At 44.8% G+C, this 14,219-nt stretch overlaps 1 protein-coding gene across 3 annotated transcripts in view; it reads right to left on the bottom strand.

The window, feature by feature from the left end:
- The window catches only part of ELMOD1 (ELMO domain containing 1), a 296,287-nt gene that overhangs the window by 79,969 nt on the left and 202,099 nt on the right, over positions 1-14,219 (bottom strand). For all 3 annotated transcript variants that reach the window (XM_063951584.1, XM_063951582.1, XM_063951583.1), the window contains exons 4-5: positions 6,397-6,425; positions 2,812-2,909 (exon numbers count right to left, since the gene is read on the bottom strand). In XM_063951584.1, the coding sequence (XP_063807654.1) occupies positions 2,812-2,909; positions 6,397-6,425 (127 nt within the window). The remainder of the gene's footprint in view (positions 1-2,811; positions 2,910-6,396; positions 6,426-14,219) is intronic.

Genomic DNA, 14,219 nt, shown 5'->3' with positions numbered 1-14,219 from the left:
CATAGGGGGTGTGATCACAGCATGCTTGGGACATGACCACACCTCTTTGGGGGCGTGTCTAGCACAAGAGAAGCACCCACTCACAGGAGCATGGCATGCCTCCCAGCCAGGGCAGTAGAGAGCCTGGCTGGTCCCAGGTACTTTTCAGGGGACATGGGCCCAGGGCCGTCTTTCCGTATGGGCTCAATGGGCTCTTGCCCAAGGGCCCCAGGAGTATAAGGGCCCTAGGCTGATAGCTGAGGGTCCCCTCTTTCCAGGGGTACCAGATTTTTGAAAATCGGGCCTGGGGAACCAGAGATATCCGACTTCAAAGCAGTGGTCTCCATCCAAGCCTGTTAATTGCTCTACCCAGCCAGATATCTCAGATTCTGTTTGACTTACAGTTTTTCTGATGATATACTCCAAAAGCTGGGACTCTCCCCTTTCGGTGAACACTGGTAGTGTGTCTCTACTATGCCCAGAACCAGAGATATTAGCCTTCCAGCAGCTGGTCCTGCTCCAGCTCCACACGCCTGGTATGCAATTTTATATTTTCGTTGGTGGAATGCTCTGGTTCCTGAACTCTGATCCCCAAGTCCCCAGTATCTCCTGAAAGGTGTCCCCAGTACCTCCTGAAAGGTGTCCACAGTACCTCCTGAAAGGTGTCCACAGTACACACACACACACACACACACACACACACACACACACACTCTCACACACTTCCGGAGGTTCTCAATGATAGAAAACGTGCACTGCATATTTTACTTCATGAAAATTATGATGTTTCGGAATTGCACACCCCATCTTCGGGAAGCATACCCCATCTTCGGGAAGCATACTTTTTTTTGTATGCTTCCTGAAGACAGGGTGTACAATCCCAGAAGCGTTGTAATTAGAGATGAGCGGGTTCGGTTCCTCTGAATCCGAACCCGCCCGAACTTCAGGTTTTTTTACACGGGTCCGAGCAGGCTCGGATCTTCCCGCCTTGCTCGGCTAACCCGAGCGCGCCCGAACGTCATCATCACGCTGTCGGATTCTCGCGAGGCTCGGATTCTATCGCGAGACTCGGATTCTATATAAGGAGCCGCGCGTCGCCGCCATTTTCACACGTGCATTGAGAGTCATAGGGAGAGGACGTGGCTGGCGTCCTCTCCGTTTAGAGAAGAGAGAGACACAGTATTTTGGGGAGCATTAATAGGAGGAGTACTACTATACTGTATACTACTATACTACTTGCTGAAGTGATATTTATAGATTAGATAGTGTGACTGTAAGTGTATTATCTGACTTGTGGGGGAGACACTGACAGTGGGGAGCAGTTAGAGTCTGAGAGCAGGACTCAGGAGTACATATAACGTACAGTGCACACTTTTGCTGCCAGAGTCAGTGCCACACTGCCATTGTTGTGACCACACTGACCACCAGTATAATAATATATTTTGTGATTGTCTGCTTAGGCCTCGGAGTACTAGTTGCAAGTTGCAACGTGACCTGAAGTGACCACCAGTTTAATAATCAATCACCACCAGTTTAATATATATATATATATATATATATATATATAATTGTATATAATATATATATATATATAATATTGTATACCACCTACCCGTGGTTTTTTTTTTTTTTCATTCTTCTTTATACATACTACTATAGTAGCTTACTGTAGCAGTCTGCGGTGCTGTGCTGACCTGACAGTGTCCAGCAGGTCCGTCATCAGTCATTACATAATAAATATATATAGTACCTGTCCGGCTGCAGTACTAGTGATATTATATTGATTTCATCTCATTATCTTATTTATCTATTCTATATGTAGATAGACAGATAGATAGATAGATAGATAGATAGATAGATAGATAGATAGATAGATAGACTCAAACCTTCATCTCACCTCAAGGTAGTATTGAGCTCTAGAGAGAACCGGTTCTCTCCTTTAGGGCCATAGTTACACCATAAATACTATTTAATTATTACATATTAACCTAACTTTAGGTTGAATGTTGCCATTGATACTACCTTGTATGAAGACAGTGTAAAATAGAAATAAAAGTATGGAAAGGATATTGTTTGGTTCTTTGGCTATTATAAATACTGTAAGTGCCTTAGGGATCTATTTACTAAGCCTTGAATGGAGATAAAGGGGACGAAGATAAAGTACCAGCCAATCAGCTCCTAACTAACATGTCATAGGCTGGGTTTGAAAGATAGTTAGGAGCTGGTTGGCTGGTACTTTATCTCCGTGCACTTTATCTCCATCTAAGTCTTAGTAAATAGACCCCTTAATTCATAATGCGGTGATTCAGGTGTGGTTGGAGGGAGCATTGCTGCTGCTTACTTGGGAACAGCAGCGATGCACAGATAGGGTAATGTGGCAGGAGGTGTCTGGTATAAGTAGAGGCCTCTTGCATGCATGTGTGATCCAGTGCTGCGACACCATCTGAGTAACCATGAGGTTATGCAAAGTAGCCACCGCAGATCCGTTACTGAGGCCAGTAAATCTGGCACCACTGCCTCCACCACCTCTGCCTCTTTCATCTCTGCCCACTCTGACCCCCCATCCCGAAGGTAAGGGTGGTTGTGGAAAGGCAATCATTGGGGACCCTTGAGTTGTATAACAGGCAGCCAGTGAGAGCTGTGGGAGAAGAGAGGGGGTAGAGACTCCTTGCAGCTCTTTCAGTCTGCTTTATGCAGACAATAGAAGCATTATATAATAGATATAATATTACAAAGTGTGTGTTACTTATGAGTAGAATAATTGAACTACATGTTTTTCCCATAGCACTGCATATATAACAGATCAATGCAGTATACAGAAAGGCTGCTTACTGTGGATTGGTGTCTAGATTGACTTTTTTCAGCGTAAGGATGTCTTCTACGGTTTTTTCAATTGCATCAGGATGTACACCCACTGCACTCTGCAAGAGCTGAAACAGAAAACAATGACATGGAGACATTTGTAAATATTAAGCTTTTTTTTTTTTTGCACCTAGAAAAACACTTCTCCACCAAAGAAGGCACAAGGACGAGCTGGAGCAAAATTGAAGTTCTTTTGCAGAGTCCATCAGTGCAAGAAACACCCCAGAAAATGTGCCCAATTTATCTCTTTATCTGATTTCAACAGTCCAGGTCTCCTAAATGAAGTCTCTTCTGCACTTCTCCTCAAAAATAGGTGCACCAGTGCACATGATCAAAGCATGAATAAGACTAAATGGGGAAACATACAGGTGTGAGTCCAAATAAAAAACAAACAAGCACATAAAACAGGTTAGGGTAATCCAGGATAGAACTACGTTGCCTAATGGATGATCCATCTCCATACCTACTTCTTAATGTTTGCTAGTTCACAGCATTGAGGCGGGTCTGAGTTTTGTTTCTATACTCACAGTATGTGACAGACTGCGAGTTGGAGGGTGGAAGTTTATCTGAAGTGTAAGTGTGCTGTGCAATGCTTTTGTACTTATGCAAGGGGCAGGGCCTGACATGCGGGGTGGACTAGCCCTGTGCTGGTTGTCCCCCCCCCCCCGCATGTCAGGGAAGCTGATCGTAGATGTGCTAAATTTAGTACATCTACGATCAGGTTTGAATCACCCCCATAGAGTACACAGAGCTCAGAGGGGCATTCCAAAGACTCTCTGCTAACTACATCATGTTCCATGACACTGGATGTGCTACAGCAGTCCTCACACTATACAGAATTGTAATTCAATACTTGTAGCCTGAATAACCAAACAAGGAAAATGGTAAATAGCTACATTCTTCTTATAGCCATTAATTTTCTGAAATAAACTTTTTTTTTTATAACACGGCATTGTTGCTGTAATACCGGTTCAGCCCCCAATCAGCTGTATTTATAATGTCATAATAAAACAAAACAACAAATACAAAGACAAGTAAGAAAATGAACTTAATAAATCCAAATGCACTGATACATAATAACCAAGAAAAAAAAAAAAAACAGTCTCAATTCATTTTGTATACTGTTACTGATGAATGAAAGCTGTTGCTGAGAGAACCCCAGGATCTATTCCAGAAACATTGCTCCAGTTTCTCTAAGCCACTTCACAATGTCACCAGAGGATAAGCTGCTTTCCCGGGCTGTAAGGGTGTTAGAAAACTAATCTTAAAGGCTAACCACAGTCTCTACACAAGCAGCTTGCATGTAACCATGTGGTCTATTGTTAGAAAGAAACAAAAAGGTTTTTTGTTCTTTAATACATTCATAGCTCTAATACAGATGCAATACACTGCTGCAGAATAGGGATTTGGGGAATGATTAAATTGCAGGTAGAGCCATACGAGTCACACAGATAAGATTTTACTTTTAAACTAAATAAATAGATTTTATGATACACATGCAAATCGGGAAATGATAGAAAATATTTTTGGAAAAGAAAACATGGTAAAGATGAACCAAGGTGGATCGAACGGCAAGGTGAAAAAGATGGCAATTCATGCTGTCCACAGCAACAACAACAACAGTACAATAAATGTACAATAATACCCCTTTCAGGCATAGGGGGTATTCAATTAGTGCAGTTTTTTTGACTAGTTGAAAAAATTGCACTTTTCGCCCGTTTCTAGGTTGAATGTACATTCGTCCTATCCAATACCCATACCGTTTTTATCGACTGGTCGAATAATCAGGCACGGGCAAAAACCACGTAGATCGGCAAGTTTGCCGCCGATACACGCGTTTGTCAAATTTGCAGGCGTTTTTGCCCGTTTTTAGGTCTGTTTTCGCCCATGCCGATTCAACAACAAAAAAAGGCATGGGCGAAAATGGATCCAAAAACAGGTGAAAATGCCCGCTTCTGAATACTCATAGGTCGAATTAGTGCCGAATTTCCAACTGTCGGAAAATTCGGCACTAATTGAATATCCCCCAGTAGCGAAAACCTGGGAATTTGCCAGGACATGGTGAGTAGACCCTGGTCCTGCTAATGTCTGAAAGGATCAGACCTGGGTTGACAGTCCCAGGTCCGTGAATCAGGTTTTTAGACCCAGGTTGTGCCGAGTAGGAGGTGACTGGTTGTATGGGGCTTCTACTGATGACCTTTATCAGCGAGAAGTGATATGGACTCATCTGTGGACAGCGTAGACCCAGGCAACACCACATTAGATGCGACAGCGGAGACCACAGTCCCAGGCAGAGTCCCAGCCAGAAAAGCTGGGGTTACATAGCAACAGTTAGTTTACCTGTATTTAATGACACAAAATAAGTTGGGGGACCCTGTATAACATTTTTATTACAAGGATACTTTCCCCTAACTTACCTTTATTCCCAAAACTCTTCTTACATTGAGTAGTCATGTAGTTTGTATCTCTAACATATCACATTTAGCAAACACAAATCTGCGAGGGATAATAAATATGTGTCTGTAGATTACATCGCCCAAAATGTAGGGGCTGCCAGATTCCTTAATTAAAAATCCAAGACAGGCAATGTTACCCACAAAAACATTTCATCTTCAAAGAGAAGCATTAAATAGGTATTGTCAGAGGTGGATTTTAGGGGTGAGGGCATGATATGTAAAAGGGATAATGTATCAAGCCTCAGAGAGAGAGAGAGAGAGAGAGATAAAGTAGAGCAGTTGCTCAAAGCAACCAAAGACTGTGCTAGATAAATGACAATTAGAAGCTTGGGAAACTTCCCACCTTAATCTCTCTCCAAGGCTTGATACAGCTCACCCAAAATGTCATATGGCAATTGTAGAAGTTTGTGTTATTGCGCCAGGGGAACCTGACTGCACAAGGTACCAAAATAACATTCAGTTACATCCGACTTAGGAGAAGGGCTGGTGGGATGCTTTCAGCGGTTATGTGACTGATGCCAGAATCCCAGACACCACTGAGGAGACGGGCGTCGGACAGCCATCATCCCAAAGGTGAGTATTGGGGTTCAGAGTTATGTTTAGGCATTAGAGTGGGTGGTTAGCCCTAGATGCCACCACCGAGGTTAAGGGTAGCGGACAGGGAGGAAATAGAAATACTTACCCCCATCTTCAGTGTCAGGATGCAGCGGTCGGTCATGTGACCTCGGCATCCTGTTCGTCGGCATTTAGTATGTATTCCCGGCTGGTGACCTTCAGTCAGCCCCCAATTCCCCAGTCCAGAATCCTGTCTGTTCTCAGAGGTGGAGGCTCTCATTTGAAATCATGGACAATTGTCATCTAACATCTGTGTTTTGGATACTGGGGTAAAAACTCCTTACAATGGCCTATTGAAACTGCTGTTATTTCATGTGACACCTCATTCCCATTACTGTTTGGGATAAATAACAAATTACAGTTACCTAAGCCTGAAGCTAAAACCTTTTAAAAATACCACCTGCTTTATGGAGATACAGATTGTAGGCTTTGCCAGGGGGTCAGTGGGTAAACGTATACGAAGGACCCCAAAAGGAAATATTACCTTGCTTTTGGATGACTTCAAAGATGACTCTACAATACACAAGGAAAAAAACAAATCAGTCAAGGGTATATATTAAAATCCTACAACAAACACCCGCATAAGACAACTGGAAATATAATATGAAGCATAAGATTAGTGGATTGTTTAGAACAGGACAGCACTTTTTGTAGTAAATCATTTCCCAAAGCTGCAGGGAAAGGTTATTTCTCATTTGTACTATATACAAATCTCTCCTGCTCATTTGCATAGAATTCCAGTGCGGAAAAAAAAATATTTAGTCTAATGCAAAAATATCAGACAGCATAGATTGGAATAGATATTCTGAATTCCTTTAATTGTGGCTAATGCCTTTAAATTGTCATTGGGTGGTAAATGACAGCGAATGGTCCTTTATCCTCAGACTCAAATGCTACAATAGACTAATGCTTGCTCCCCGTCCTCATGGTGCCTTATTGCCGAGCATTAGAACCGGTTAAGAAGATTTCTGAACTCTCTCTGCAACATTAGCCACGATGTATTGAAAAGAAGTATAACAACTGAAATATATATACATATATATATATATTTTACAGGGGCTCTTCACTCGCTATATTAACTAACAATGATAAACAGTGGAGTTTTAGTTTATGTATTGATCAATACATTTAAGCCTGCAGCCCCCGGCAAGGGGCCCCTCGTGCTGCAGTTCCTACTCTATTGCCAAAAATAATTATTACCTATCTCATCTATTTAAGCAAAGTTGCTGTGACTTTAGACCAGATAGCATACCCACAGTCTAACACTAATGTGATAGCTATTTTCATAATAATTATTTTGAGCAATAGAGTAGGTCCATTTTTAGTAGAGATGAGCGGGTTCGGTTTCTCTGAATCCGAACCCGCCCGAACTTCATGTTTTTTTACACGGGTCCGAGCGACTCGGATCTTCCCGCCTTGCTCGGTTAACCCGAGCGCGCCCGAACGTCATCATCACGCTGTCGGATTCTCGCGAGGCTCGGATTCTATCGCGAGACTCGGATTCTATATAAGGAGCCGCGCGTCGCGGCCATTTTCACACGTGCATTGAGATTGATAGGGAGAGGACGTGGCTGGCGTCCTCTCCGTTTAGAAATTAAAATAGATAGGAGAGTGAGAGTGAGACACTTCATTTACTTACTGGAGCTTAGGAGGAGTTATACTAGTGACTGATGACCACTGACCAGTGACCTGACCACCAGTGCAGTTTTATAATTTATTATTATTTAATAATCCGTTCTGTTCTTGTTCTCTGCCTGAAAAAAACGATACACAGTGACTCAGTCACACTCACATACCATATCTGTGCTCAGCCCAGTGTGCTGCATCATCTATGTATAATATCTGACTGTGCTCACACAGCTTAATTGTGGGGGAGACTGGGGAGCAGTTATAGGTTATAGCAGGAGCCAGGAGTACATATTAAACAGTGCACACTTTTGCTGCCAGAGTGCCACTGCCAGTGTGACTGACCACTGACCACTGTGACCAGTGACCTGACCACACTGACCACCAGTATAGTATATTGTGATTGAATGTCTGCCTGAAAAAGTACACTCGTCGTGTGACTTGTGTGGTGTTTTTTTATTCTATAAAAATTAAAAAACTCATTCTGCTGACAGACAGTGTCCAGCAGGTCCGTCATTATATAATATATACCTGTCCGGCTGCAGTAGTGATATATATATATTTTTTATATCATTATTTATCATCCAGTCTATACTAGCAGCAGACACAGTACGGTAGTTCACGGCTGTAGCTACCTCTGTTTCGGCACTCGGCAGTCCATCCATAATTGTATACCACCTACCCGTGGTTTTTTTTTTCTTTCTTCTTTATACATACTACATCTCATTATCATCCAGTCTATATTAGCAGCAGACACAGTACAGTACGGTAGTCCACGGCTGTAGCTATCTCTGTGTCGGCACTCGGCAGTCCATCCATAATTGTATACCACCTACCCGTGGTTTTTTTTTTCTTCTTTATACATACTACATCTCATTATCATCCAGTCTATATTAGCAGCAGACACAGTACAGTACGGTAGTCCACGGCTGTAGCTACCTCTGTGTCGGCACTCGGCAGTCCATCCATAATTGTATACCACCTACCCGTGGTTTTTTTTTTCTTTCTTCTTTATACATACTACATCTCATTATCATCCAGTCTATATTAGCAGCAGACACAGTACAGTACGGTAGTCCACGGCTGTAGCTACCTCTGTGTCGGCACTCGGCAGTCCATCCATAATTGTATACCACCTACCCGTGGTTTTTTTTTTCTTTCTTCTTTATACATACTACATCTCATTATCATCCAGTCTATATTAGCAGCAGACACAGTACAGTACGGTAGTCCACGGCTGTAGCTACCTCTGTGTCGGCACTCGGCAGTCCATCCATAATTGTATACCACCTACCCGTGTTTTTTTTTTCTTTCTTCTTTATACATACTACATCTCATTATCATCCAGTGTATATTAGCAGCAGACACAGTACAGTACGGTAGTCCACGGCTGTAGCTATCTCTGTGTCGGCACTCGGCAGTCCATCCATAATTGTATACCACCTACCCGTGGTTTTTTTTTCCTTTCTTCTTTATACATACTACATCTCATTATCATCCAGTCTATATTAGCAGCAGACACAGTACAGTACGGTAGTCCACGGCTGTAGCTACCTCTGTGTCGGCACTCGGCAGTCCATCCATAATTGTATACCACCTACCCGTGGTTTTTTTTTTCTTTCTTCTTTATACATACTACATCTCATTATCATCCAGTCTATATTAGCAGCAGACACAGTACAGTACGGTAGTCCACGGCTGTAGCTACCTCTGTGTCGGCACTCGGCAGTCCATCCATAATTGTATACTAGTATCCATCCATCTCCATTGTTTACCTGAGGTGCCTTTTAGTTGTGCCTATTAAAATATGGAGAACAAAAATGTTGAGGTTCCAAAATTAGGGAAAGATCAAGATCCACTTCCACCTCGTGCTGAAGCTGCTGCCACTAGTCATGGCCGAGACGATGAAATGCCAGCAACGTCGTCTGCCAAGGCCGATGCCCAATGTCATAGTACAGAGCATGTCAAATCCAAAACACCAAATATCAGTAAAAAAAGGACTCCAAAACCTAAAATAAAATTGTCGGAGGAGAAGCGTAAACTTGCCAATATGCCATTTACCACACGGAGTGGCAAGGAACGGCTGAGGCCCTGGCCTATGTTCATGGCTAGTGGTTCAGCTTCACATGAGGATGGAAGCACTCAGCCTCTCGCTAGAAAACTGAAAAGACTCAAGCTGGCAAAAGCACCGCAAAGAACTGTGCGTTCTTCGAAATCCCAAATCCACAAGGAGAGTCCAATTGTGTCGGTTGCGATGCCTGACCTTCCCAACACTGGACGTGAAGAGCATGCGCCTTCCACCATTTGCACGCCCCCTGCAAGTGCTGGAAGGAGCACCCGCAGTCCAGTTCCTGATAGTCAGATTGAAGATGTCAGTGTTGAAGTACACCAGGATGAGGAGGATATGGGTGTTGCTGGCGCTGGGGAGGAAATTGACCAGGAGGATTCTGATGGTGAGGTGGTTTGTTTAAGTCAGGCACCCGGGGAGACACCTGTTGTCCGTGGGAGGAATATGGCCGTTGACATGCCTGGTGAAAATACCAAAAAAATCAGCTCTTCAGTGTGGAGGTATTTCAACAGAAAAGCGGACAACAGGTGTCAAGCCGTGTGTTGCCTTTGTCAAGCTGTAATAAGTAGGGGTAAGGACGTTAACCACCTCGGAACATCCTCCCTTATACGTCACCTGCAGCGCATTCATAATAAGTCAGTGACAAGTTCAAAAACTTTGGGCGACAGCGGAAGCAGTCCACTGACCAGTAAATCCCTTCCTCTTGTAACCAAGCTCACGCAAACCACCCCACCAGCTCCCTCAGTGTCAACTTCCTCCTTCCCCAGGAATGCCAATAGTCCTGCAGGCCATGTCACTGGCAATTCTGACGAGTCCTCTCCTGCCTGGGATTCCTCCGATGCATCCTTGCGTGTAACGCCTACTGCTGCTGGCGCTGCTGTTGTTGCTGCTGGGAGACGATGGTCATCCCAGAGGGGAAGTCGTAAGCCCACTTGTACTACTTCCAGTAAGCAATTGACTGTTCAACAGTCCTTTGCGAGGAAGATGAAATATCACAGCAGTCATCCTGCTGCAAAGCGGATAACTGAGGCCTTGACAACTATGTTGGTGTTAGACGTGCGTCCGGTATCCGCCGTTAGTTCACAGGGAACTAGACAATTTATTGAGGCAGTGTGCCCCCGTTACCAAATACCATCTAGGTTCCACTTCTCTAGGCAGGCGATACCGAGAATGTACACGGACGTCAGAAAAAGACTCACCAGTGTCCTAAAAAATGCAGTTGTACCCAATGTCCACTTAACCACGGACATGTGGACAAGTGGAGCAGGGCAGGGTCAGGACTATATGACTGTGACAGCCCACTGGGTAGATGTATGGACTCCCGCCGCAAGAACAGCAGCGGCGGCACCAGTAGCAGCATCTCGCAAACGCCAACTCTTTCCTAGGCAGGCTACGCTTTGTATCACCGGTTTCCAGAATACGCACACAGCTGAAAACCTCTTACGGCAACTGAGGAAGATCATCGCGGAATGGCTTACCCCAATTGGACTCTCCTGTGGATTTGTGGCATCGGACAACGCCAGCAATATTGTGTGTGCATTAAATATGGGCAAATTCCAGCACGTCCCATGTTTTGCACATACCTTGAATTTGGTGGTGCAGAATTTTTTAAAAAACGACAGGGGCGTGCAAGAGATGCTGTCGGTGGCCAGAAGAATTGCGGGACACTTTCGGCGTACAGGCACCACGTACAGAAGACTGGAGCACCACCAAAAACTACTGAACCTGCCCTGCCATCATCTGAAGCAAGAAGTGGTAACGAGGTGGAATTCAACCCTCTATATGCTTCAGAGGTTGGAGGAGCAGCAAAAGGCCATTCAAGCCTATACAATTGAGCACGATATAGGAGGTGGAATGCACCTGTCTCAAGCGCAGTGGAGAATGATTTCAACGTTGTGCAAGGTTCTGATGCCCTTTGAACTTGCCACACGTGAAGTCAGTTCAGACACTGCCAGCCTGAGTCAGGTCATTCCCCTCATCAGGCTTTTGCAGAAGAAGCTGGAGACATTGAAGGAGGAGCTAACACGGAGCGATTCCGCTAGGCATGTGGGACTTGTGGATGGAGCCCTTAATTCGCTTAACAAGGATTCACGGGTGGTCAATCTGTTGAAATCAGAGCACTACATTTTGGCCACCGTGCTCGATCCTAGATTTAAAGCCTACCTTGGATCTCTCTTTCCGGCAGACACAAGTCTGCTGGGGTTGAAAGACCTGCTGGTGAGAAAATTGTCAAGTCAAGCGGAACGCGACCTGTCAACATCTCCTCCTTCACATTCTCCCGCAACTGGGGGTGCGAGGAAAAGGCTCAGAATTCCGAGCCCACCCGCTGGCGGTGATGCAGGGCAGTCTGGAGCGACTGCTGATGCTGACATCTGGTCCGGACTGAAGGACCTGACAACGATTACGGATACGGACATGTCGTCTACTGGCACTGCATATGATTCTCTCCCCATTGAAAGAATGGTGGAGGATTATATGAGTGACCGCATCCAAGTAGGCACGTCAGACAGTCCATACTTATACTGGCAGGAAAAAGAGGCAATTTGGAGGCCCTTGCACAAACTGGCTTTATTCTACCTAAGTTGCCCTCCCACAAGTGTGTACTCCGAAAGAGTGTTTAGTGCCGCCGCTCACCTTGTCAGCAATCGGCGTACGAGGTTACATCCAGAAAATGTGGAGAAGATGATGTTCATTAAAATGAATTATAATCAATTCCTCCGCGGAGACATTGACCAGCAGCAATTGCCTCCACAAAGTACACAGGGAGCTGAGATGGTGGATTCCAGTGGGGACGAATTGATAATCTGTGAGGAGGGGGATGTACACGGTGATATATCGGAGGATGATGATGAGGTGGACATCTTGCCTCTGTAGAGCCAGTTTGTGCAAGGAGAGATTAATTGCTTCTTTTTTGGTGGGGGTCCAAACCAACCCGTCATATCAGTCACAGTCGTGTGGTAGACCCTGTCACTGAAATGATGGGTTGGTTAAAGTGTGCATGTCCTGTTTATACAACATAAGGGTGGGTGGGAGGGCCCAAGGACAATTCCATCTTGCACCTCTTTTTTCTTTAATTTTTCTTTGCGTCATGTGCTGTTTGGGGAGGGTTTTTTGGAAGGGACATCCTGCGTGACACTGCAGTGACACTCCTAGATGGGCCCGGTGTTTGTGTCGGCCACTAGGGTCGCTTATCTTACTCACACAGCTACCTCATTGCGCCTCTTTTTTTCTTTGCGTCATGTGCTGTTTGGGGAGGGTTTTTTGGAAGGGACATCCTGCGTGACACTGCAGTGACACTCCTAGATGGGCCCGGTGTTTGTGTCGGCCACTAGGGTCGCTTATCTTACTCACACAGCTACCTCATTGCGCCTCATTTTTTCTTTGCGTCATGTGCTGTTTGGGGAGGGTTTTTTGGAAGGGACATCCTGCGTGACACTGCAGTGACACTCCTAGATGGGCCCGGTGTTTGTGTCGGCCACTAGGGTCGCTTATCTTACTCACACAGCTACCTCATTGCGCCTCTTTTTTTCTTTGCGTCATGTGCTGTTTGGGGAGGGTTTTTTGGAAGGGACATCCTGCGTGACACTGCAGTGACACTCCTAGATGGGCCCGGTGTTTGTGTCGGCCACTAGGGTCGCTTATCTTACTCACACAGCTACCTCATTGCGCCTCTTTTTTTCTTTGCGTCATGTGCTGTTTGGGGAGGGTTTTTTGGAAGGGACATCCTGCGTGACACTGCAGTGCCACTCCTAGATGGGCCAGGTGTTTGTGTCGGCCACTAGGGTCGCTTAGCTTAGTCATCCAGCGACCTCGGTGCAAATTTTAGGACTAAAAATAATATTGTGAGGTGTGAGGTATTCAGAATAGACTGAAAATGAGTGGAAATGATGGTTTTTGAGGTTAATAATACTTTGGGATCAAAATGACCCCCAAATTCTATGATTTAAGCTGTTTTTTAGTTTTTTTGGAAAAAAACACCCGAATCCAAAACACACCCGAATCCGACAAAAAATATTCGGTTAGGTTTTGCCAAAACGCGGTCGAACCCAAAACACGGCCGCGGAACCGAACCCAAAACCAAAACACAAAACCCGAAAAATTTCCGGCGCTCATCTCTAATTTTTAGTTCCAAATCCGCCCCTGGTCTCAGACACAACTACGGCAAAAGACACAAGGAAGGCAGCAACTACATAAAATCAGTCCCTATGAGGAGGGATCCCCCCTCCATCAACAGACCTCACCCCCTCATTGGACTACACCCACATTAGGGCTGCTTTCATAAATTTCCCGGGCTGGTTTTTTATCCCAATCCACCCCTAGCCGGTACTTCAACTCTGTTGACTTTATCTCCTTCCAATACTTAGTAAATAGACCCATAAGAACCTAGTTTACACCGCACCATTCACTGGGTCCTTCCTGGGTTCGACCCTGGTAGCTACTAGGGTCAAATTCCTGAGTAACCCGACCCAGGTTATTTTTCTCAAACCCTTTCCCACCAAACTTGGACCCGGTTTGCCCCGGGATTATGGGAAAGAGGAACAATGGCATCTTCCTGTATAGTTAGTCCTACAGACTTATTAAAGGAAAAAAAAAAAACATTATAGCAAATGATA

This window comes from Pseudophryne corroboree, chromosome 2, assembly GCF_028390025.1.
Source record: "Pseudophryne corroboree isolate aPseCor3 chromosome 2, aPseCor3.hap2, whole genome shotgun sequence".
Lineage (NCBI taxonomy): Eukaryota > Metazoa > Chordata > Amphibia > Anura > Myobatrachidae > Pseudophryne > Pseudophryne corroboree.
Note: the sequence above shows the minus strand (reverse complement) of the source record. Positions and strands in the feature narration are given on the sequence as shown.